This window comes from Myxine glutinosa, chromosome 9 (genome assembly GCF_964187855.1).
Source record: "Myxine glutinosa chromosome 9, kmMyxGlut1.1, whole genome shotgun sequence".
NCBI classification, from domain to species: domain Eukaryota; kingdom Metazoa; phylum Chordata; class Myxini; order Myxiniformes; family Myxinidae; genus Myxine; species Myxine glutinosa.
This window is the reverse complement of record NC_136269.1, coordinates 69,099,005-69,125,587: the sequence shown is the minus strand read 5'-3', so window position 1 is coordinate 69,125,587 and position 26,583 is coordinate 69,099,005. Positions and strand designations below refer to the sequence as shown.

At 43.5% G+C, this 26,583-nt stretch overlaps 1 protein-coding gene across 2 annotated transcripts in view; it reads left to right on the top strand.

Annotated features, from left to right (window-relative positions):
* The window catches only part of LOC137435333 (calpain-5), a 47,968-nt gene extending 21,385 nt beyond the window's left edge, over nucleotides 1-26,583 (top strand). Inside the window, exons 3-13 of one of the 2 annotated variants that reach the window (XM_068129026.2) lie at nucleotides 4,876-5,007; nucleotides 5,293-5,501; nucleotides 9,538-9,730; nucleotides 12,710-12,903; nucleotides 14,562-14,639; nucleotides 14,749-14,944; nucleotides 15,051-15,173; nucleotides 17,096-17,292; nucleotides 18,766-18,875; nucleotides 18,983-19,116; nucleotides 23,928-26,583. In XM_068129026.2, the coding sequence (XP_067985127.2) occupies nucleotides 4,876-5,007; nucleotides 5,293-5,501; nucleotides 9,538-9,730; nucleotides 12,710-12,903; nucleotides 14,562-14,639; nucleotides 14,749-14,944; nucleotides 15,051-15,173; nucleotides 17,096-17,292; nucleotides 18,766-18,875; nucleotides 18,983-19,116; nucleotides 23,928-24,095 (1,734 nt within the window). In that variant the 3' untranslated portion in view covers nucleotides 24,096-26,583. The remainder of the gene's footprint in view (nucleotides 1-4,875; nucleotides 5,008-5,292; nucleotides 5,502-9,537; nucleotides 9,731-12,709; nucleotides 12,904-14,561; nucleotides 14,640-14,748; nucleotides 14,945-15,050; nucleotides 15,174-17,095; nucleotides 17,293-18,765; nucleotides 18,876-18,982; nucleotides 19,117-23,927) is intronic. The other variant, XR_010986040.2, reaches the window with a different exon arrangement.

The following is a 26,583-nucleotide window of genomic DNA, read 5'->3' as shown; positions in this document are numbered from 1 at the left end:
ATCAAGCGTTGCCGAGTCTGATCCACCTTCTCCATTCAGCATGTCTCCGAGGTAGCAAAATGTTTTCACACCTTCCAGCTTCACGCCGTCTCCAAGATCCAACTCAACATTTCCTCCATCTGCAGCTCCCTCTGTGCACACCTTACATTTGAATGTAGCTGCCACACTGGTTAATGACCCTCTCAGACCACTACATTTTTGATGAACCCACTCAGCGCACATTGTACATTGAATGGAGTTCACTCTGACACCCTTCCTGCACACAGAACAGGGCCACTTACCAGTTCTTTCCACCTCACCACATGCTTTACCACTTGCCATCACCTTCGTCTTTCCAATATTCACCTTCAGACCTTTTGTCTCCATACATTCCTTCCACTTGTTCATCTTTTCCTTCAGTCCATCCATACTTTCCGCAATCAACACCAGATCATCTGCATACAACAACTCCCACGGTAAACCCTCCTTTACGTTCTGAGCCAGCACCTCCATCACAGCCTCAAATAGTAGTGGACTTAGTACCGACCCCTGATGCACTCCCACCTTCACCTCAAACTCACCACTGTTCCCGTCCTTCGTCCTTACAGCTGTGCGCGCTCTTTAGTACATTGCCATCACTACTCTGATCAACCATTCCTCCACTCCTAACTTCCTCATTGCCCATGTCAATACTTTGCGTGAACCCTATCGAATGCTTTCTCCAGATCAACAAACCCAAGAAACAACTTCTTCCTCTTCTCCATGTACTTCTCCTGCAACTGCCTCTCAATAAAAAGCGCGTCTGTAGTTCCTCTTCCTGGCATAAATCCAAACTGCATTTCATCGATCTGCACTTTGTTCCTTATCCTCCTCTCCAACACCCTTTCCAATACCTTCATTCCATGCTCCAATAACTTTATCGCTCTGTACGAGCCACACTCTAGAGGGTCACCTTTCCCCTTGTATAGAGGGACGAGGGTACTCAGTTCCCAATCCACTGGAATGCGGCCTTCTTTCACCGCCAGATTACAGATCTCTGTCATTCTCTTCACACCCCAACTTCCTGCTGCCTTCAACATAACTCCCACAACTCCCGTCGGCCCTCCTGCTTTTCTACTCTTCATTGCTTTTATCGCTTCCTCAACTTCCTTCTCAGTTATCTTCTCTGCCGGTCCTAAAACTGGGTTACTCTCTATGTTGCCATCCAATTCATTCTCTGTATTCAACAGCATTTCCATATATCTTTTCCATCTTCCTTTAATTCCATCTGGGTCCACAACGATTTGTCCCACTTCATCCTTCAAGCAACTCACCCCCATCACTTCACACCTCTCTTTCGCTATCTGCTTTGCAATCCTGGATACTGCTCTCTGACCCTCTTCCGAATCCAAGCGTTCTCCGAACATTTTCCTGCATGCCTCCTGTGCCTTTGCTACCTCTTTCTTTGCAGCCTTCTTGGCTGCCTTATAACTTTCATGCTCTGCTGTTTCTGCTCCCGTACCCTTCGCCTTCTGCCACTCCTTGAACTTCTTTCTCTTCTCGTCAATCCTCTTTCCAACTTCATCATCCCACCACCATGTTTGCGAGTGCCTCGGTGGTCCTTTTGTCCATCCACATACCTCACCAACAGCTCCCAACAGACTAGCTTTCATTGACATCCAACCACTTTCAAGCTCAACCACATCATCCTCGACCCTACTCAGCCTCTCTTTTAATGCCTCCCTTACTGTCACCTCTTTCAACCTCCACACTTTCATTCTCGGTTGGTACTTCACCCGCCGAGCTCTCCTCGCACCTTTCACCCTTATGTCGCAGACAACCCAGTGGTGCTGTGAAACAGCCTTCTCCCCCGGGATCACCTTTGTGTCCCAGAGGTGCCCCCTATCTCGCAGGTAGTCAACGGTTGTCGTTGACCCACCTGACGTGTATGTAACAAGCTTATTATCCTCTTTCTGGAACTGAGTATTACAAATCAACAAATCAGCTCCATCAGCAAACTCCAAAATCCTTTCACCTTCTCCATTTCTCACACCATATCCGTAACCCCCATGAACTCCCTCAAAACCATCCATACTCCTTCCCACATGCCCATTTAGATCTCCTCCTACCTCAACAACCTCCTCATCTTTCACGTTTTCCATCAGCTACTCTATCGCACACCAGAACTTGTCCTACTCTTCATCGCTCTGACCAACCTGCGGAGCATATCCCGAGATGACGTTCACCAAGAGCTTTCCAATCATCATTTTCACCATCCACAACCTATCACTCACTCTAGTCACACTCACCACACTGTCTACAAACTCCTCAGAAAACAGGACACCAACACCATTCACGCCCTCCAGGCACCCTTGCCACACAAACTTGTATTTCTGTCCCTGCCTACCCTTCACCATTCTCACACCACTTCCCTTCCATCTCGTCTCTTGCACACAACATATGTCCACTCTTCTTCTGACCAATACTTCCACCACTTCTCCTGATCTCCCTGTCATTGTCCCTACATTCCATGTCCCAAACCTCAGAAACCGATCTCCACTTCGGGCTGTACCCTGCCCATATGTAGTTGTAATTGTCATGGTTCTCTTTTTGAGGCAATGTTTTTATGGCCGGATGCCCTTCCTGACGCCAACCCTCTTAGTCGTCTCTTACGACATGCAGGGATACGGTGTACCTATTCTAATCCAGGGTACACACTGGGAAACGTTTAAAACATGGAAATTGTGGGGGGGGGGGGGGGGGGCATCACGGCTGCGGGGCCCCATCAGCACCACGCCACGGCGGTCCGGTTAGCACCACACCACGTCAGCCTGGTCAGTATCACACCACGGCGACGACACCACACCACATGATGAATGCTAAAGAGCGAGTCAAAAAGTTAGGAAGGCAAAGAATGTCAGAGTGAAAAAGAGGAAAGTCAGAAAGATGGTCAAAAAGAAACATCTGAAGCGAGGCTGGAACGAGCAGGTAAGTGAATGAAGGTGTGTAGAATCCAAGCGAATCTGATGGGTCTGTTAAAGTCTGGATCTGGATGCGAATCTCTGTGTCCCCCGCATCTCTTCCTTTATTTATATTCGCCCCGTGTTCCGTGGCCTCAAGCCACAAGCCTCCCTATTGGTGCAGGACTAGCTGGGGTGATCAGAACCCACCTCGTGATGATCGGCTGGGTCCCTTCCCTTTGCCCAACAACTGAGTTCGAGTCATGAAGAGAGGGCCTTTGCAGGGGTTTTTTCCCGTGGGAGGGGTGAGAACTTGTCGCTCACCTGTCATGGTTGATTGATGGCTTCCTGGGAAAGAAAGCCTCAATGATATCCAGGGAGCCCGCCATGTGGGATTTTCCACAAGATTGGGAGGCAATGATTTACAGATTGTGTGGTGTTGGTGGAAAATGGTTGGAGTCCAGATTCTAAAGAGGAAAATAACGTGGACTTGTGCTAACTCACATTCACAATGCATAACTATCCACATAAAAAAAAACAAAAAAAAAAAAACACCTTTAGAGGCCATTTTTTCCCCGCAAGCGGGGGTTGGCCTTTTTCGGGCACCGTGGTTGTTGTTGTTTTTTGGTCCCCTTTTTGAAGCAATGTTTTACGGCCGGATGCCCTTCCTGCCGCCAACCCTATTTGTCGCCTTTTACGACAAACAGGGAATTACCAGTGAACTGGTACTCTATTAGCCGACCTCGGAAGGATGACAGGCTGAGTCAAGCCCCCTGGCGTTAATTCAGTGATCGACCGGGATTCGAACCCAGGATCCTAGGATCCTAAGCTGGCACCCTAGCCGCTAGCCCAACACCAGGCTTCAACTATCCACATAAATATATCTTAATTGCTAAACAGAATTCTAAGGCGTAACAAGCTTTAAGCTATGTGAATATGCTTTGTCCTCTTGGGGCTCACAACCATCACACAATGCTATGATTGGAGTAAAAAATTCAATCGACATTAATTTCACATCTTTCAAAATTTGGGTCAAGAAGTATTTTCCCTGCACATGATGCGAAACTCGTCACAAATGGTAGTCCCTTTTTTAAACTAGAGTTGTTTCCAGCCAGTGCCACACATTTTCCCTAAGGGTCGGTGAGTTTCTTTGCGTAATTGAAATGGAAGTCACGTTTTGGCGTTAAAGTTGCTTTGGGGCAACTTTGGGGCAAAAAAATCAAAAGTTACTCGTTACCATGCAGATGGCTTTGGTAACATTTTCTTCCTTATCCTATGTGTGAACAAGCTTATGCCACGAGGAACCAGAGGCACAAGCGAATCTCCTAAACGTTCTGGTTATTATTTAACTAAACATTTGATCGTACAATATCTATAGAACATTGTCCATCTGGCCAGGATGATCAAAACATCCCCATTAAACCTACACCGAAAAGTCACATGGCTGGAGAAGATAAAATGTAGAGTTTCTTCTTCTTCACACAATAACAACTTCTACCTTCCCAACCATGCAACTAATCATGTTGGCATTTTAAACACTTATTCCAATTGACGATATCTACATTACATTAAAGTTTCACGTTGATCAATCAAGTGGTTCAAGATAAAATATTTTTAATATTTCCCTTTTTTTATTTATGTCTAAAAAAATTTATTTTTAATATTTTAATTATTTATGGCTGCCAAAACCGAACGACCAATCATGTTGAAATTTTATAAATTTATTCCATTTGACACCTTCTATTTTACTTATTTAGACCAAATTCCCACAAAAAGAAGGCTGATGAAAAAGTAAAACGGTGAACTGGTGTGATATTTGGGTCTACGGTTGTACATGCTTACAATGTTTGCTTAAAAACAAACAGCTGTAGTTACAAAGCCCGATACAATTATTTGAAGTGTTGCTGTGGCATGGTAAAACGAGGGTGGTTGTGTGTGATTGTTTGTCGATGAACAGGAATTGTGCAATGACCCGCGGCTCTTCGTGGATGGCATTAGTTCCCAGGATCTTCAGCAGGGGGCGTTGGGGAACTGCTGGTTTGTAGCTGCCTGCGCTTCGCTGTCTCTCGAAGAGAGGCACTGGAAGAAGGTAAAGAAGCCGTCCTCCTTCACATGGCAACTGATTACATTTTAAAGTTTTCGGACCTGGAAACGGGGGTGCGGGTGGGCGGTTGGGGTGGAGGAGGGGGAAGGGGAAGGATAGGGGGATGTGGGGGGGGGGGGGGGGAGTGGAAGGGGAAGGTTTGGGGGGGGGGAGGAGGGGAAGGGAGAAGAAGAATAAAAACTATAGCAGTTTTAATAGGTATTCCTCTACATTGTATGTAAAGGAAACCTAACAAACAAAACCATCTACTAAAACTGCCTTGAATTGCAGGTGATCCCAGATTACGAAAAACAGGAATGGGACCCGGAACATCAAGAAAAATATTGTGGAATTTTCCACTTTCGGTTCTGGCGATTTGGAGAGTGGATGGACGTGGTGATCGACGACCGACTGCCCTCGCGCGGTGGCAAACTTCTTTTCTGCCACTCTCTTTCTGAGAATGAATTCTGGTCAGCTCTGCTTGAGAAGGCCTATGCCAAGTAAGGATGTTTGGCAAACCTGTCTTATTTTGCAAGAATTTGTTCAGTGAAGGATGATTTTGTGGAACGTGCTGAGAAGGCATTTTTTTCAGTCACGTTAAATGGAGGATATTTGCTAATTGTTTGATCAGGTCTTGTGAGAATCTTTAGACTCTATCGTCACCCTTTGTTTAAGTTTGGTTTGTTTTCATGTAAACGAGTTCCTATTGCATTGCATTTGATATAATAACATTGAATTAATTATTTTAGTTAAGTTAATTCTTTAATTAATACTACTTGTTAAACATATATATTTATTTATAGATAATGGAGGTATTTAAATAAAAATATTATTTATAAAATACATTGTAAACCAGACCTGAAACAAAATCTAATCAGCATGTTCTTGTCATCTAACCAATTTATACAACTAGTTTTGTCATAACTCTTCCATAACCTTTTGAGACATGCTGATATATATATATAGTATTTGGCCCAATCACTCAATGGTGAAGAATCACTTAAATTATTCTATCTAGATAAACAGGTTGTTGTTCTTGGTTGTTGTTGTTGTTGTTGTTGTTGTAGATACAGATCTTCACCGAAATTTAATTGAATCTTCCTTGTCACACACCCAACATGTCCACCAAGTTTTGTCCGAATCCGTCCACAACCTTTTGAGATATCTTGTTCACAAACAAACAGACAGACAGACAGGGGTGAAAACATAACCTCCATCCACCTTCGGTGGCGGGGGTAATAAGCAGTAAAATAATTTGTTGTTGGTTGCTCGGATACACTGTGCAGCATGGTAAAATCGGTAATAAATGATAGTTTGAATAGTTTAATAACAATTTGAGTCGATGGTTAGATGTAGGTGCCGTGTAATGGACATATCTTGTAGTTATATTGTCATATATGTATCATGTAATGGACATGTATCAGGTAAAGTGTTTATCACTTCGTATATTGTCATATAAAGTGATTAATAATTTAAGTTATTAGTTTGTGGTAATATTTTAAATACAAGTAATAATTAGATTAGTTTGAATAAGGATATTGCATTGCTGTGTTCACTAACTGTCTGGACACAATTTTGAGCTTGTGGGTCCATTGATGTTGAGTTGTTGTTAGGGGATGTGGGGAAATACTGATGTGGACCTGCAGTCAGGGTTGTGGATCCGCCGTTTGGAGGTTCTGGGCTGAACGGATCGAAACCTCGATGAAAAACGATGCTCAGCTGATGGTCCGGGCAGTTGGAAAACCAGTCAATTGCTCATAGGTTAAGGTTATAACTTCAAATATTAAATAGCTTTTACAAGTACTTACAATTACATAATACAGTCCATTCAGAAAGTATTCAGACCCCTTCACTTTTTTCACATTTTGTTATGTTGCAGCCTGATGCTGAAATCGTTTAAATTCATTTTTTCCCTCATCAATCTACATTCAATACCCCATAATGACAAAGAGAAAACAGGATTTTAGAAAGTTTTGCAGATTTATTAAAAAGAAAAAACTGAAATATCACATTGACATAAGTATTCAGACCCTTTGCTATGACATTTGAAATTTAGCTCAGGTGCCTCCCATTTCTCTTGATCATCTTTGAGATGTTTCTCCACCTTGATTGGAGTCCACCTGTGGTAAATTCAATTGATTGGACATGATTTGGAAAGGCACACACCTGTATAAGGTCTCACAGCTGACAATGCATATCAGAGCAAAAACCAAGCCATGAGGTCGAAGGAACTGCCTGCAGAGCACAGAGGCAGGATTGTGTCGAGGCACAGATCTGGGGAAGGCTACAAAAAAATTTCTGCTGCGTTGAAGGTTCCCAAGAGCACAGTGGCCTCTATAATTCTTAAATGGAAGAAGTTTGGAACAACCAGGACTCTTCCTCGCGCTGGCTGCCCGGCCAAACTGAGCAATCGGGGGAGAAGGGCCTTGGTAAGAGAGGTGACCAAGAACCCGATGGTCACTGGCTGAGCTCCAGAGATCCTGTGTGGAGATGTGAGAAACTTCCAGAAGGACAACCATCACTGCAACACTCCACCGATCTGGGCTTTATAGCAGAGTGGCCAGACGGAATCCAAACAGTTCAATCTTGGTTTCATCAGACCACAGAATCTTGTTTCTCACAGTCTGGGAGTCCTTTAGGTGCTTTTTTGCAAACTCCAAGTGGGCCTTCCTGTGTCTTTCACTGAGGAGAGGCTTCCGTTAATATAGACTATAGAGGAATACTTGGCTTTGTCAAGGTTAATGTTGGTCTACACTGGTGAACAATATTTAAAGGATAAGTTTCATCAACTTCTAGTTGACAAAGGTGTGCTAACCGTGATGTAAGGCTGGAGGAGACATGGGTGTGTGATTAATCCTTCATTGGGGAGACACCACTGAACAATGGATCAAGATCACTGAACATTGGACCATCCCAAATGTTTCTCTTGCTATGACGAAAGCTCTTTTGATAAATTTAAAAAAACACATTTAAAATAGAGATTCCAACCTAAAATGGAGATTCCTAACCTGTGCATACAAAAAATAATCATGCAGGATGCTCTGACAGTGTTGTAATAAATCATGGAGACACAGTTCCAATACTTCGGGCAAGGGAAGAGGAGTAGGGTGGAGGGCATTTTGAATGTAACGAGTAGGAGTGGGGGAGATAAACACAAGGGTGGAAAGGAATGGGGGAATAATTTGTGTACTTAATATTTAGACATCCTCTTTTATGAATTCAGTTGACTAGTGAGGTACCCATGCTACGCACGGGTGGGAGGCCAGAAGCAAACAGACAATGCAGAAACGGCGAATGCCAAAGCATGAAACCAATAAATTCCACATTACTGTTGCACCTTCAGTCGCACATCAGTCATCAGACATGAACAGCAAGTTCGTGAAGGACTTCCATGAAAAACGTACCCATTCGCAAACAAATGGGTACGTTTGTTCTATACCCAGTCAATGGCGAATCTGCATATGGCGATCCGCGAATTTCACGTTTAGAAAGTAGAAACCGTCACGGCATTTCGTCATTCACTTGAACTCAATATCTCTTTTTTCATTCCTAACAGCATAACTCCAATCACAAATGAAATAATATTAATATAAAAAATAAACTTTTAACAACATTCATGACATAAACAAATATTTAAATCCTGACGTGAAGTTCCGTACGTTTGGGTGAACACAATTACAAATTCAAAATCGTAATTGTATTCACTCAATTCCAATCATCAATTGATACTTTAACAAAACGATTAACACGATTAACGTTTAACGAATTAACATTACGATTGAATGACGGTTGTATTTGGATAATATCAAACCCACGCATTGCCATCATCTGTCCACTTCCACATTCGTGGCAGGTTCATAATTGTCATCAAAATCTAAACAGTATTTGTAGAATTTCAATAAAAGCCACATCACTGTTCATATCGGTAAATATTATTCCATCATATTTGGAAAAACTGGAAAATTGGAAAAATTGGAAAAATTGGAAAAACAATATAGCCTATTTTACTCCCAGGGGTCCCAGGAATACCCACCCAATATATTGTTGCGATCGGTTGAGCCGTTTTTGCGGTACCTTCGAACGGACAGACGGACATTTGGTGAATTATAGCAAGATGCTATCAAGTTTAGGTGCATGCGGTGGTGGCCGATTGGTGAGAACACCAGGCTCGAAAGATCCTGGAGGTTGTGGGTTCAATTTTGTGTCAAGGCATTTGAACTCAAGTTAGTCTCAGGAGAACTTCCACATAATAATTGCATTTTCAGTAAAAATTTACATGGCTCATTAATGACGTTCATGGAGCACATAATCTTCCTGCCCTACCTAGACTGGTGTGCATGTTGTGCTAGTCCACTCACTGTGTGTTGATTGTCATGACATACTGCATTTAACACTTAACACAAAAGGATTTTTGTGTAATGTTTTATTTTTTTAATCCTTGATCAACATTCCTCTGAAATGTCTTCTCTTGTCACGATTGCATCCTTCCCTACTTCCCACTGACGGTTCCCCCTGCGCACTCACCGACACCCATAGGCTGGCAGGTTGCTATGACGCGCTAGATGGAGGCAACACGGCCGACGCACTGGTGGACTTCACAGGTGGTGTGTCCCAGTCCATTGACCTGCTGGAGGGAGGATTTTCCGAGGATGAGAATGCTGCTGCAAAGCTCTTTGCTGACATGGAGAAAGCCCACAGTCGTGGAGCCTTGCTCAGCTGTTCCATACGGGTAAATGGGGGTAAAGTAACTGAACAGTATAGAGAATGTTGATAAACCAGGCATAATCTGTTAAACAGAATCCTTCCTCCGACAGAACATCCCTGACTCCATTACTGCCCCCTCTCTGGCTATTATCCCCTCTGGTTCGACAGGCCTCAAGCCTATTCTGTCAGTGGAGTTGCACTTTACATCAAGAACTACATTTCTCATTGTCCTGGTACAGCTCTTACACCTCCAACCCCAGGAATACCTTTGGTTGTGACTTTCTCTCTGCTCCCACCTCTTGTTTATCTGTGTTTTGTTGTCTGTGTTTTTGTTTGGCTCCTAATAATGTCAGACAACATGGACCAACATTTAACCACCCATCCCAACTCTCTCTTTCTCCTATGTGGTGATTTCAACTGTCACCATGCCAATTGCCTGGGTGTTGGTACCTCTCTCACCAGCCATGGCACTGCAGTAAAGGACTTTTATGACTGTATGGGCCTGAATCAATGTGTGAACTTTATGACATGGATATGTGCCAAAGGCAAGTCTTCCCTCCTGGACTTGGTAATGGCCAACTTTCCTGCTAATGCCTCCTGCTCTTCCTCTGTTCCAATTGGCTCATCTGATCAAGGTGATTGATCAGGTGATCAGAAAACCAAAGCCTTCAAAAGAATTGGAATCTCCCACGATGAAGCTGTGTCTATTGGCCTATCATTTTCACATTTCAGACAGGTCAGTCGTATCTGTCTTCTACCACCTCCTTCAGGTCTTGCACCCTTCGCCCTTTCCATCCTCCATCCCCCCCAGTATATTCTGCAGGGTGCACGCAGTCTGCCATTAACTCCCTTATGGTGAAACTCGAAAGATCCAGAGTGACTACTCACCTCCACTCATTCGTTCCTCTTTTTCCCCAGCTGTGGAACTAACTTCCTGAGTCTCTTCAATCTCATTATTTCCCTAGGGCTTCGAGACAGCTTTTTACCACCATCTCAGGTCATCCTCCATCCCCAACAATGATCGTTCCTACCCCCATAAGCCCTCCCTAAGCCCACCTCTTTGCAAGTTTCCAGTTTTACCTTCCACTTCCATGATTGAGAGTTTGCGGCCATATCCATTTTCACCCTGTGTCCTCAGCTGACTCAATCTCATTCTTCCCCACTTCCTTTATTGTCCCCCGTCGCACCGCGGAGCGAAAGGGGGACTATGGTTTTCCCCTCCGTCCGTGTGTGTGTCCGTCCGTGCGTGTGTGCGTCCGTCCGTCCGTGCGTGCGTCCGTCCGTGCGTGCGTCCGTGCGTGCGTCCATCCGTCCGTGCATGCGTGCGTGCGTACGTGCGTGCCTAAGCGAAGGACCGAATTCTAATTTGGTGTGTGGGTGCAACCCACGTCAAAATCCAAGATGGCCGCCGCCATGTATGTCTGAAACTTATGAGCGGAATATCTTGAAAAATAAGCGAAGTACCAACTTATAATCTGGTGTGTGGGTGTATCTAGGCATAAGGAAGAACGCTATTGAAAATTGGGTCGCCATGTCGAAATCCAACATGGCCGCCACCATATATATGTCTGAACCTTGTGAGCGAAATATCTTGAAAAATAAACGAACTACTAACTTCTAATCTGGTGTGTGGGTGTATCTACGCATAAGGGAGAACGCTATTGAAAATTGGGTCGCCACGTCAAAATCCAAGATGGCCGCCTTGCGTCTTCCACTTTGTCAACTCACATCACTTCACCGACGGGGGACCTAGGCGTAATGCTTGTTTCTCCAAATCTACCTCTATTTTATCACTCCACCCTGCGTTTGGGGTGTCCTCTCTCTCCTTCCACTCTTATTTTTGTTCTGTTACATCTTGATCCATTCTTTGTCATAGCTCCTCTATGAGCGTCAACACTTCACACCAAATAAAATGAAAAAGAGAATAAGTAAAATATGGAAAATGTTCAAAATCTGCCTCTTCTCAATTTCTGGTGCTAAAGTTTGAGTATGAGTCGTGATCTCAAATACGTCTTGAACAATGTAGCAACCTTCGGAAAAGGTAAGCTCAGTGAAAGAAACAGAAACCTTTACCTTGCAGAAATGTGAGTGTCATTAGATATGCAAACATACAAATGTATGAAAACAAAACGGATTTTATGAGGGGAGGAAGTTGCGTTCTGTATGATTAATTAATGTTGGTGTGGGAAGATTGCGGCCTGTGACTATGCTTATCAATGTACTATGAAGTGAGGGTTTAACATTAGTTCTTGTGCAGGTTCTTTGACCCTTTTCAAGGCGTTAATGCTACTGAAGCAGTCTCTTCACAAGGGAATACACTGGGTGGTTTGCTTTTCTTTCATGGTGTCGTAGTGAAGGTAGTAATTTGATATTTGGTCAGGATGTCAGCGCACAAAGGCCCACTCTTGTGAAAAATATCGTGCGATCCTATTCGTTCATAACTACTGCTAACAGACGAGTGCCCATATTAATGCCCATCTAGGAGACGGCATGCTTGAACCTTCTGCCTTTAACGCACTAATCCGACAGTTTTCCGACAGTCGGGTAAGGGATCAAACCCAGACTGGACAGTTCAGAGATGGATGCACTGTGTCTATACCATCATACCTGCCCATGGAGTAATTACCTTTGTTATCTCGTACATCCAGTTGATTTTAATATTCGAAGGTTCCATACTCCACCTTTCAAGTTGGAGACTCGAGACTTGCCACACGTTGGGAAGACATTGGACTTTAGCTCTGATTGGTGTTTTAAGTCCTCACCAATATCCCAATCATGTTTTGCTCACATTTTTAACAGATATGCCCCTAAACCTGTTCTAACAGCTGTAGTTTTAAGTTTTGCAATCATCTGTTTTGTATACTGTATAAAAGCAGTACCCACAGTGATGAAGGAATCAACAGCTAAGTGCTGTCACACTCATTTTGTGCTTGATTTCCACCCATTAAACGTTTCCTTCATTGCTTCTTGCTCTTGACTTGATTGACTATTACTCTGTATCTAGGCGACAACGGCGGCAGAAATGGAGGCGCGTATGGACACGGGCTTGGTCAAAGGCCACGCGTACTCGGTGACAAACATCCGACGGATACGCCTTGGCGAGGGTTTTGTCGCTTACTTCAAGTCTGAGAAACTGAACATGATTTGCATGAGGAACCCTTGGGGAGAAAAGGAGTGGAATGGGCCTTGGAGTGATGAGTGAGTGAGTGGATGATTGGGTGGGACCCACAAATCATATGGAGTTATTGATCTCACTGATCGTACTGTCATGTCTATTATAATATATAAGACCCGTTGCTCTGATGACTGGAATGCAGTATAAATTTTTGCTCTGTGAAAAAAACTGTTGTTGTTGTATTATATATTACTATATATAATTTTGTGTGCTCCCTCAGTGTCTGCCTCTATTTTAATGCATTCCTGCTGTCAAAGAATAATTATATGGTACCGTTGGAACTGCTACATTAAGCTCTAACTCTTGATAAAAGACATATGTGTTATTAAATGGACACAATGTTTTACAACTTTTGAAATTTTTGTTCCAAGTAAATCCTACAGCACCTTTTTTTATTGGTTTATTGGTTCTGTACATTAGTGGTTCCGACAGAAGAGCCTCCAGCTTTTGACCTCTACTGGAAACGGTGGTGTGCGCTCGTCAACAGGATCCGTACTCTCCATGCAAGGACTTCACATCACCTCCACAAATGGAATTTCAAAGACAGCCCAGAAAAGACAGTCACCCAGATCAGGCTATTCATCACATTGGGAATGATTGTCACATAGGGAAATTTGACGAAGGATTTGGTGTAATCCACCTCACAGCAGACAGTGCTGTGGCTTGGCTGTCAACTTAAATGTAAATCCGTGAGCTGTAATTTGTCATACGCAGTAATATCATAGAACCATTCGTGTTAGTCATATATTTGTTCACGAGTTATCAAACAGAGTGACCACTATATTCGTCATGGGTGTGTGTCTGTGTGTCTGTCTGTCCACAGCATAACTACCCGATGATATAATCTGATCTTGATGAAACTTGGGTGGGAGGTTGATATCATGATCTAGTTGTGTCCTGCCTCGAGTGGGCGTATTGCACCCATTGTGGGCGGAGCCACGCCCAAAAAAGATGTCTTTTTTGGGGGTAATCGATTTCAAGCTACATCTTCTCCGAGGGGTTTTGGTGGACCCACGGAGCTCGATTTTTCATTTTCGCCCCGAGGTCAAGGTCACGAAATTTAGAAAAGTCGATTTTTGATGGTTTTATTACATTGTTCGCTTCCTGATAGGGTGAAATGTCGTACATGATCTTATATTATCACATACATCATGAAATACAAGTTTCCCAACAAATTTCAGAATCTTTGACCTTTGAAGGTCACAAAGGTCAAATTTTCAAAGTTGTCGGAATCGAACCGAATTTTCGGTATTGTGTAGCTAACTAGTCTCATAACAGATAATACATTCCTATTTATATATTTTCAATGTCGGTTTTGACCTTTGTCATTGAATACCGCTCGCTCGTGAACCATCGTCATCTCCTGACTTGTCTTACTTTATTTTGAGTGATAAAAACTAGCAGAACATAAAAGTGGTAGTTGAGTCCTGGAAAAGGAGAGGATGGGTGGGCTGGGTGATGAGTGGGTTAGGGGAGATGGAAGGGTGAGGGGATCAGACAGCTCGATAACTCGGAGGCAACGACGCATACCTCTCGGCTCTCCTACCAGCCTGTCAGTCGGATAGTCCCAGTTGAGTTGCAAAGGCTCCAAAAGTAAACATACTTTTCCCAACCGTTGATGCTGTAACGAATGTACGACTCGTGTTGGGACGATTTCTCTGTTTGTTCTTGTGTTTTAAAGATCCGAGGAGTGGAATCGTGTGGGCCATAGTGAGCGGCAGCGTATTGGAATGACCATAGAGAATGATGGGGAATTTTGGTAAGAGTGAAATTTCTTATCCGTTTAATGGCAACAACCGTTATTTGTTGTTGAAAAAGTCCGAAACGGTTGCCCAAGGCTGGGCTATATTCATGTTGCTGTTCTTCAGGATGAGTTTTGAGGACTGGCACAAGTATTTCACAGATGCCATCATCTGTCGAATTATCAACACCTCGTTGATGAGCATCCACAAGACATGGGAGGAGGTAATGCTCATGGGGCAGTGGAAAAAACACGCCGATCCTTTGCAGAACCGTGCTGGGGGATGCCGCAACAACCGCACCACATATCTGCAGAACCCCCAGGTGCGCAGCTTTCCAACTTTTGGTTCACATTTCAAAAGAATACCGTCTTACATATTTATGGCAGGTATTAAAACAATAAGTCATTTTGTTTTGTCTGCTTCTGCAGTTTATGTTTGATGTGAGCAAAGACCATGACACAATCATGATAAACCTACTGCAGAAGGACCAACGACACGAGAAGAAGCATGGTGGTGGAGAAACCCTTTCAATTGGTTTTGAGATTTACAGTGTGAGCCATTTATCTTCGACACCTCTTTCAATCTCATAATGTCTTTCATTCTGGTGCAATGTTGTGTTTTCCCAACACAGAGATGCTTGTTGCATGTGGTCGAAATATATCTAAGAATTGATTTGTAAATTTTTTGTTGAGCAGACTTTTAGATGTTGGCAATAACTTTTGAACTTCAACAAGAAAATGAGTAGAGAGAACATGGGGTTTAATATTAGGTTTCAATAAATCTTCCTTGATGTCGATGCACTTCCTAAAACCAGACTCCAATACCTTTAAGTGTACAGAGTAGAAGCTTTAATTACGACTTGTGAAGTACTCTTCCACAACCTTCATGACTTCCTTTGCATGAGTGTTATGTATTCTCCATGTTTGGAAACAAGAAACAGTCAGGGAACGTCAAATGTGCCCATCAGGGTGGATGAGTAATTACCTTGAACACATTTGTTGCTTTTTGCACGAAAAAATGTGAGAGCTGCAGTTTGTAGAGCATTATATTCCCTTTATTGTGGACCGATAATCAAAATTTCAAAAACTGACAATTGCTAGATCTGGTGATTATTTTCTTGCTCATTTTACATCCTTGGGTGAGAAATTGCTCCACTAAGTAATACTAGCAACTTGGTCAATTTCCTGGTGATTTCTGTGGAGACCTCCAAGTCTCGACTGTGTTTTCAGAGAATGTCAGTCGTCATTTTTGTAGCCAATATATTTCTGATTTTTGGTTTTCACCAAGATTGTCCTTCAGTTTTTTCCAATATTTGAAAAGAACACTCCTTTGTTATTGTACATGTTGGTAATAATATAATGATCATAATAACTGACATATCCTTCTGAATCGTCTTGGGCACCTACGACTCGTTTGTGCTGAGACCCATTGGACCATTGAAGAACCTTTAAGACCCCTCAAGATCCCTAAGACCACCAAGACCCCAACATACCCTGAATATCCTTCAATGCCATGAAGAACCAGAGGACCCCAAGGACCCAAAAAACCCTGAGAACTTAGAAAACCCAAAATACCCAATTGACCCAAAAGACCCAAAATACCCAGAGGACCCAAAAGAGCCATAGGACCCTGAGGACCCAAAAGATTCCGAGGACGGCCTCATATAAAAAATTTTTTTAATGCAACACTGAATTCAGATTTATTATTAGATTATTAAGATGAACAGGATTAAATAATTAGATTAATGAACAGGATTAAATAATTAAATTGATATATGTGGGAAAATGACATTACATTACAAATTACAAATTATTATGTTTGATTCATGGTCTGGGCATGTAATTTTCCCACATATATCAATTTAATTATTTAATCCTGTTCATTAATCTAATTGCTTCACTACGCCCCCAGTGGTGTTTATAATAGAGGACATGGATTTGTCCCCCCATTAGAGGAAGACCCTTTCATGTTCAGGCCGTTGGAGCTCCTATGGTTGGTTGCGAGTGCTCCGGAAGCATTGACGGAAAGAGAGTGGCAATCATATGTGTGGGAAAATTGCATGCTCAGTCAGGGACACCCAGATAGCTCAGATGGCAGAGCACTGGTACGATTTTCCAGAGGACCTGGGTGTGATTCCTGGTCTGGCCATGTGATTTTCCCACATATATCCATTTTCCCATAAATATCTCACACATATCGAAGTTGTACATTTCCATTGTTATAAGATTTTTGACAACTTCTCCTGGGATCACTTTTCACCCATAATTTTCCTGCTTTCAACCTGTAGGTCCGCCTTTTAACTGTTACATAGAAAGGCACCGCTCACAAACGTTTAGCCAAATCTATTGCGTGGATATAACAAATAAATATTTTCCATGCCTCTCTTTGCCAGCAGATTGATGTAACCCTACATCATATTGATTATTATTATTTCTATTTATATTATGTCATATCTCTGTGCATGCAACACTAGGTGGAACAAAACCGAGAGTACCGGATGCACGCCAAACAGGATAAAGTTGACGGTTCCGAATACACCAACTCGTGCAGTGTGCTCCAACGTATTGAGTTGACAAAAGGCCGCTACGTGATACTGCCCACAACATTTGAACCAAACCTGGAAGGCGACTTCCTTATCCGAGTCTTTACGGACGTGAAATCTCATTGCCGGTGAGAGTGCACACAACAATTGTTCCAACCAGAATTGTGAATAACAATTGTGAACAATAAGATATGTTCATGAAAACATGAGAATATCACCACACACAGGCATTTGTGTTGTTGCTATTAAAAGTTGTGCATTTTTGTTGTGGTGAGATTAAGAATGAGCAACAACCTCAAGGTAGCTATAGATTGCTATGAAAATGTGATGGCTGCATGTAAAGGTAATTCAAAATAAAGGGGCATTCAAAAGTTTCTACAAAGGAGATACTCACAGGAGTCTAAGACACGCCAATTTTATTTTTTATTTTAAATATTGAAACGGTCCTTGGTTGGTCAGGATAACTCTGGTCCGAACTCAGTGAGTCTCGTGGCGACCACATCCGTCCCCGACAGCAGAGATTACCTGACCGGATCATCATGTCCAACATCATGTTACCGTATCAATTGGAATATCTGTGCTCGGTCAGTGATGTGCCGGGGTTAACACGGGCATATCTTATTGTCTGGCCACGCTAACAAAGTTCCGCGTCTCCGGTCCCTTAGCGGTTCATGACCGCACTGTTCTCTATCTCAAGCAAATTTCCCTAGCGCCACCATTTGGAAACAGCGTGAGCAAACTGGAAGAGTGGAGGTCAAGTCCAGTTCAACAGGTATGTTTGTGTGGTGTGGAAAAGCACATATTTACAACAGCGATCGCATGCAATAATAAAAGCTATAACCCCAATAATTAACCCCTAATCAAATACACCACCCATGGAATGGATCATCGATGGAACACAGGCCGTTATTTAGCTATGCCTTAGGCCTCAGACACACGACTGCAGACAGGATACCCCGACAGGACAGCAGGGCTCGCTCCGTTCAAACCCGTGTGTAGTTGGAGGAGCAATGGTGGCAAATATCTGGCCTGATGATTGACTCAATACAGGGGAGAGGAGGAGGAGCACACTCTGGTTGGATCGGTGTGGTCACTTGACCCCTGGCCCAGCTGAGCTAGTGACGTCAGAGGCTCTGCTAGATGGGGCGTGTTCTTCCCTTCTAAACTTCTGGCTTGTGGCCTAGTGAACCCCTTTTTATTTCCATTTAACAGCCAAACAAATGGAAGAACATGAAATAAAGGTCAAACAGGATGTAATCCATTTTTAGACACCCACTGTGGTGGGTTTCACTTTCTTGCGATACCAAATAGTGACGCATATCTACCATAACATTTAATTACATTCACCCTTACTCTAAACACAATATGGGAATAACTATACTATGATAAATATTTTATTCTTTTATTTTACTAGCCATATCGACAACAATGTGTGTGTGTAACTAGCAAGAAAATATTATTGCTTTGTTTGAGACCACAAAGGAGCAATCTTGGGGTTTAAACAAGCTTTGCCAACATGGCAGCTGTCTTATGAATGCTGTTACCAGCGTTGTCTTATTTCTCTCACTTTGACTTTCGTTTTTATTTTCCGTCTCCTCCAGCGAGCTAATAAAGGACCAGCCAGATCAAACGTGCTGGACAGGCCTGTGTGGTTACCCCTCATACGTTACCTCCATCCACTTGATAAAGGCTGTCGGCCTTCCAGGCTCCGGTGTGGTCTAAATTGCTATTTTTTTGCTCACACATTGCATCTATTTATCTGACCCTAAACGTTTTCTCACTGTCATTGTTACAATCACGTCACTTGTCGTCCCTCAGACATCAGTCCTTATGCAAAGATCTCTTGCGGTGGTCAGAAAGTGAAGTCTTCTGTGCTTGCGGGGAGCAGTCCAGAATTTGAAACCAAGGGCCTGTTTTACCACAAAAAGCCAAACAAGCCCATCATAATCCAGGTACATAATCCAACCTGCTTCCTGGCCTATCCAGGATCTGTTTTGATAAAGGATCTTGTGGTATGACTGAAAAAGTGAAACAATCCTTCTCTTTAATAAAAAAAATAAAAGCTTTTATTAGTTTACGTAAGACTTGTGGGAGTGGGGAAGGGGAAAGTTTTGCTATTTTTTGAGTGTATCGTGTATACCTTTACAATGGACACCATGCTCTATCTTCAATTGTACTGTTACGTGTCATAGACATGTGGTATACAGTGTACACACACATAATGAATATTTCAGTCCCTTAGATCCCCCTTCTTTCTCATTCCTACACACATACATATATGTATATATATCTATATATATATATACTAGCAGAAGTACCCGGCGTTGCCGGGTGGGTCAGGGCGGGAGGGGGAGGGGTGGAAGGGGGAGGGGGGGTGGGGAGGGGGAGGGAGGGAGGGAGGGAAGGGGACGGGAGGGGAGGGGAGGAAGGGGATGGGAGGGGAGGGGGGAGGGAGGGGAAGGGAAGGGAGGGGAGGTGGTGACAGGGAGGAAGGGGTGAAGGGGACGGGAGGGGAGGGAGGGGTGAAGGGGAGGGGAGGGGGGGAAGGGGACGGGAGGGGAGGGGGGGAAGGGGACGGGAGGGGAGGGGGGGAAGTGGATGAGAGGGGGATGAGAGGAGGAGGGGGGGACGGGGAGGGAGGGATGGAACATCACGTGATCGCTCTGAGCGAATCAGCGAGCTGCTCTGGCACAGGCTGAGATTCAGTGTATAATGTTCCTCGCTGAAATGCGCTAAGTTAAATATGAATAAAAAATATGGATCTCGTCATCGGAGGTCATTTTTAGGTAGGCCGTCTTGTCTACCCATGCATCCTCTCCTGCCCTGCCCCCCCCATTTCTCTCCCCACACCCATTGTTTGTCCATATCCCTCTGTCTTGGCCTTCACTCGCTCTTATTCGAGCCTCAACTATATACACAAAAAATAAACAAATAAATAAATAAAAAGCCAAATTGTTTGTGATGGTTATTTATTTCATAGGTGCTGAAAGCCATGGCCCGGTTGCATAAAACTCCCTTAACCTTAAGGAAAGATTTTCCTTAATATAAGGTACACTGTAATTCCTTAGCTAAGGATTTCCTTAAGTACTGCTGTTATAAACAACCCTAAAGGATAAGGATTGCCTTGAAGTTGAGGAAATATTTAATAGCCATTGCTATACCAAGCAACCAATCAGATTAGAGATAGGACTCCATTACAAGAGACTCTATTACAAGTGATGTGTGAGATATGTGTGAGCTCGCTTACAAGCCTTAGCCCATGCTGTTGTTGTTCTTGTTGTTGTTGCTCTTTAACGGCCACTATTATCCCACTTTGTGGGGTCGGCTGGGGGAACCTTGGTCCACGAACTGGCCTGGCCAAGCCTGACATTCGCCTAGTTAAGGCAGGAATTTGGAATGTGGTCATGGTGCCGGTGATACTCGCCTACTCTTTGCAAAGGACCTTGCTCTTACATGAGCCTCGATTCTGTATACAAAAAAAATTAAAGAAAAGGACATCGTGGGGTCTTTAACATCCACCAACCCCTGCTGGCAGAGGGGATGCCCAGTTTGATGTCCATCTGAGGGACAACACACACATTGATGAATCACCCTGCCTGTGAAACACCAAACTGACAGTTTACAGCTGGGTCGGGAATCAAACCCAGGCTAGACAGCTTGGAGGGGAGTGTGCGTACATCTAGGCCATCCTGTCACCCCCTTAGCCCAAGTATAAAACGTCAAACAATAGTCAAGCACAAGTCAAAACAATGAAGAAAATGTGAATGTGTTTTGGTGCTTTTTCACTCAAATTTCACCTGCTTTGGAGACATCTATCACCGTGGCCGTATCATTACATCTTGTGAAATATTATTCCTTGAACATGAGACAAAATCCATTGGAACCTGTTGAAACTTTTGTACCTGTTGAAACTGCGTCCCAGCATGTCAATGTTTATCATCCCAATCATTACTCGGTAATCTGTGAGTTTGCCAGCAGTAAAAGGAACCCATCAGAGCTGGCATGAAAATGTGTTGGGAATGCATTTGGCAAAGTTGTCGAAAAACATTAATGTTCAGTCGAGTGGTCTCAGGAGCTTATTATCGTGAATAATACTCTTGCTCGGACTAATACTCCAAACTCGGTGGCATAATGGATGGAGTGCCCACTCTGAATTTGAGAGGTTGTTGGTTCGAAACCTGGCTGATTCAAACCAAAAACTTTTAAAATGGTACCTGCTACTTCCTTGTTTGACACTCAGAATTAAAAAAGGATGGAGCAAGGACAGTCAACCTGTTTGCATGTAGGCTTGATGGGCTTAACTGTGTTGAAGTTCCTTGGAAAGGTGGGTGGACGTTTTGCTTTCACCCCTGTCTGTCTTTGTTTGCTTCTCTGTCTGTTTGTTTGTCTGTCAGCAGAATATCTCCAAAAAGTTGTGGACGGATTTGGACAAAACTTGGTGGACAGGTTGGGTGTGTGACGAGGACGAATTGGTTCGATTTTGGTGAAGATCTGGATCTGGATCTGGATACCATAATTTTAAAATTCATTAACGTGATGCTTTTTCGAGGGGTTCGTTGGTTAATTGAGTTTTAATTACGGTCTGTTCAGTTAGGATAGTGTTGAACCCATCACTCTTCAAATAAATGTGACAAAATGTACTATTTTTCCATCAAATTGCACCACGGAGAAAGGAAAAGAGGGAACCAGTCGTGTTGGTGATTGGAACGTCCATACAATATCAGTGATACTGTTATAGGCCTCAAATGATGATGGAAGTCAAAACGTTACTTCCACTCTCCATCATCGTTCGTATGCAGTACGTGGCTGTGGGTTAGTATCAGTTCTCACAGGAGCGTGACTGTGCCGTGACTGTCCAGTCCTCTTTAGGTTAGAGCAGGAATTTGTAATTTAGCCATGGAGTTGGCGATAGCTCTCCTATTCTTTGCAAAGAATACAGTGGGATCTTTAACGTCCACCAACCAATGCCGGCAGATGGGACGCCCATTTTACGTCCGTCCGAGCGATGGCACACACATTGATGGATAAAGCTGGGATAACAGTTTCTTGCTGGACTGAAATTCGAACCTAGGCCAGACTGCTCAGAGGTGAGTGCGAGTAACTCGAGGCTATCATGGCAGCACCATTAATTCCACCAAATGTAATATACATTCGTACCCAAGAAACGATAAGCAAAAGTGTAACGGAACAGTGTGGATGTGAAAAGCCAGTAAATAACTTTAATGGAATTGATTATTTTTTCGCCTATGGCCTTTGAATCACTTATTGTATTAGACTCAGAAGGCCCTGGTCTTAAAATCCTCTGCCAATATTTAATATTAATCATATTTAGAGGCACATATCTGTACAGAGTTCCAAGGTGTATCACGATGAGTTGAGAAGCGTTTCTGTGCTTCAACCAATCTTGGACGGTCGCCACTCCAATACCCTCGGACCCTGCTATTCATGGGGGATACATTCCTGGTAAATCCGCGAATAGCGAAACCACGATTAGTGAGGCATTGTTTCAATGAAAAAAGGGGGGGGATAGGTTCCTGAGTTGCGAAAACCCGTGAATAGAGAGGACCAAACCGCAAGCGGCGAGGAAAAATCCACGAATGGTGAGACAAATCCAGAGAATATTGACGATAATCCACGATTAGCGAAACCGCAAATAGCGGGGCATTATTTCAATGGAAAAGGGGGGATAGGTTCCTTAGTTGCGAAAATCCACAAATAAAGAAGACCAAACCATGAACGGCGAGGCAAAATCCACGAATGGTGAGACAAATCCAGAGAATGACGATAATCCGCGAATAGTGAAACCACGAATAGCGGGGCATTATTTCAATGGAAAAGGGGGGATAGGTTCCTTAGTTGCGAAAATCCGCAAATAAAGAAGACCAAACCATGAACGGCGAGGCAAAATCCACGAATGGTGAGACAAATCCAGAGAATGTTGATGATAATCCGCGAAGATTGATGAAAATCCCGCAAATGGCGAGGCAAATTCCATGAATGTCGACGATAATCCGTGAAGGTTGATGAAAATACTGCGAATGTATGCCGCGGCATTGTTTCATTGCCCCTGAAAAACCGCGATTTCGCGGAACACGGCCGCGAATAGGAGAAAACCTGCGAATTTGCGGTACACTTTTCCGTGAATAGAGAAACTGGTCGCATTTTATCACCCATGAATACACGGAAACCCGTGAATAGCTGAACCGCGAATAGCGGGGTCCGACAGTATATAATTTGTACAGGGTGCCGGCGATAACCCAAATTCTTTTCAGGAAGAACATCGTGGGATCTTTGACGTCTATCAACTAATGCTGGCATATGGGATTCCCTTGGTTTGCCATCCATCCGATGGACAGCACACACAGGTGGATTGCCCTTCCTGCATAGCATTAGGGTGACAGTTTGTTGCTCTGTCAAGATTCGAACCCAAGCTCAACAGCTCAGAGGCGAATATGCAAACCTCCGAGCTATCCGGCCAATTGGATATTTTGACTTGTCCGACAGATCGGTGCAATCCAGACCTGAAGGAAGCCAACCGAAACAGTTCAGGCAGCTACTGGATTAAGGATGCAATTTGATGACTCAAGTGGGTTTATGTTTGGAGGATTGGACACTCTTCCACTGTCACTCCCATCAGTTATACTCATTTGTTCACACATAGGTAAAGGCTTTTCAAAATGTTACTTGTATTTTACCTGTTCAAGTCTGTTTTGTTGCTACATTTGTTTTCAGACGTGCTTGAACATGTGCGTGTTGTGGACAGGTATTGGATCACGGCATCATCCAGTCAGATACTTTGGGTTCTGTAGAAGTTCCTGGAGATGTCACAGAAGAGCAATCGTGCATCATCCTTGAGTTGCTGAGGGAGGGCAGGAATGCCGGAAAAGTACAACTGTGGGTTCACACAAGGAATGAACTCGTCGACATCTGAGAGATCCTGCATTTCTGGTTCACCTGGTGGCGGCATGTGCGCTCGTGAGCAAGAAGGTCACCATCTTCCACGCTCCATGCATCATGGGCATATTTTAATGTGATAAGATGTTTTTATTGTCCTTTGTATATCGCCTTCTCCATATCATTTATGCATGTAAATATACACAGTCTCTCTAACGGTTAGAGCGTCCACTCGGAATGTGGGATATAGGTGGTTCGAACCCCAGCCATGTCAAACCAAACACTTTTAAAATGGTACGTGTTGCTTCCTTGCTTGACGCTGAGGATTTAAAAGGCCAGCCTAGAGAACGGACAAACAATGCTGGGAAGGCAATGACAAACCACCCAGGATAACCCTTGTCAAGAATCTGCCTTGGCAGTACCGTACCTGCCTTTGGGCAGAACACCAGAATGAATGTACATATTTGGAAAAAAAACATGGAAAAAGCAAAATACATCAAACGCTCAATATGATTTCTGGGGACGTGCTTTTTCAAATTGCCTAAAATCCACGCTGAAACGACCAGATCGTATGACTTGGTTATTTTCCCACAAACGCTTGACTCGGACATTGTTTCATCCCACACTTCTGAGTATCCATTCTTTTTTTCTCGCTGAAATTTTCCATCAAAACAGAATTTAAGTAGAAACTGACCGGTAGGTAAAATCCCAACCATCCCGAGCTGCTATCCTGCCTTAAATATATCTCACAATTTATAATTAATATTTGCACAACGATTCCAGTCGACAAAAGTTGCACTTCCAACTTCCAACCTCTTACTTTTCACATGCGAAGTCGATCACAATGGAATTCCCCTCAAAATTGCCGATGGAAAAGGCCAAGAGCGATTTCAGGTTTTGAGACTTCAACATGACATGGGATTTGGGACAACTTGATCAAGACCGTCTTTTGGAACGAAACCCCAGAGGTTCTTGAGGAATTATTCACGTATTCCAACTCGTGTTTTCCACGGTTTGACTATCCGAGGAAGACTGATGTCCCTGTTTTCAGTATCCTGGAGGGAAGGCGGTAAAGACCTGAGAGGCATGACGATACCCACTGCCAGGATGTCCAGGTACAGTGTGACACGAGGCTGGCCGGCTTCCCATTGGACCTCATGGCCCTGTGAGCCGTTTCACAATGCAGCAGCGACATGCTGTAATAATAGCGATTCTGCTTTTTCCATACTTAGGATGTCGGACTCGAGCCATTCCTAATCCTTTGGCAGTTTCTCTATGGGTGTGGACCAGTGAAGGAAACGAATAGGAATGTTTTTTTCCCCCCATCAAGGAATCAATTTTTACTCTTTGTTTCAATTTGTTCCACATTCTCTGCATCAGAGCACAGAGCTCATGAATCTAAAATCCTAGGCCCAAATCTCCTATCATCATCAATGTACCGTTCTCTACAGTCAGTCCTGCCGAAGCAGTTCCTGGGAAAGGGTTATGTTGGGTGGTTTGCCATTGCCTTCCCAGAAGCCAGTCAGGGCAATCAGTGTCCTTGACCTACGAGTGATTTACGTCCATCTTTTTCCATGAGCCTGAGATCACTATTTAAAAAATGACTGGAACCTTACTCTCTCTTTTTATTTTCTGACTGTATATCGCTCCCCCTCCTCCTTTCTCTCGCCCTCCCGGGAATCGTTAACCTCCTTGAGCCAGCCTTTGGCTGTTTCTTCAGCAAGAATGTGCCAACATTCCAAGATTTGTTCCTCCCTTTTTCCATAAACCTCCTTCCTTTCCTTCTGCTCTTTTTACCATTACCATCCTTCATTTAAACCATGTATATGATGCGCTACATAACATAACTGCATATTAGGCTATCACATTACTGTCCTGCAACTAACATAACCATTTAAACAACTATTATGAGTTTTATAACGAGCATCACATATTTATAGATTAGAGCTCATGCTTGAATTGCAAAATGTTGCAAAGTCAATCCATTAATTTAATATCGGCCTGGTGTTGGCTTAGCGGTTAGGGTGCCGGCTTGGGATTCTATGATCCTGGGTTCAAATCCCGGTCGATCGCTGAACACCAGGGGGGTTGACTCAGCCTGTCATCCTTCCGAGGTCGGCAAATTGAGTACCAGTTCACTGGTAATTCCCTGTGTGTCGCAAGAGGTGACTAACAGGGTTGGCGGCAGGAAGAGCATCCGTCCATAAAACATTGCTTCAAAAAGGGGACCACGGTGCCCGAAAAAGGCCAATCCCTGCTCTGTGGGGGAAAATGGCCTCCAAAGGTGGTTCATTAATTTAATAACAGGTTCAAATGTGAATCCTCGATTATGTTCATAAATGAACCATAAGCATCATAAAGAGGGTCCATGATCTGATTGGTGAGGATGAATGGTTGTTTTCAGTGTAATGATTGTGGTTAAAAGGAAAGTGGGTTTACGTGCTTGTGATTTGTTGCAGTGGAAAGGGAAATAAATGGAAATATTGTGTGGGCAAATAAAAGTGGGATTTCTTTTGTAGTACTAA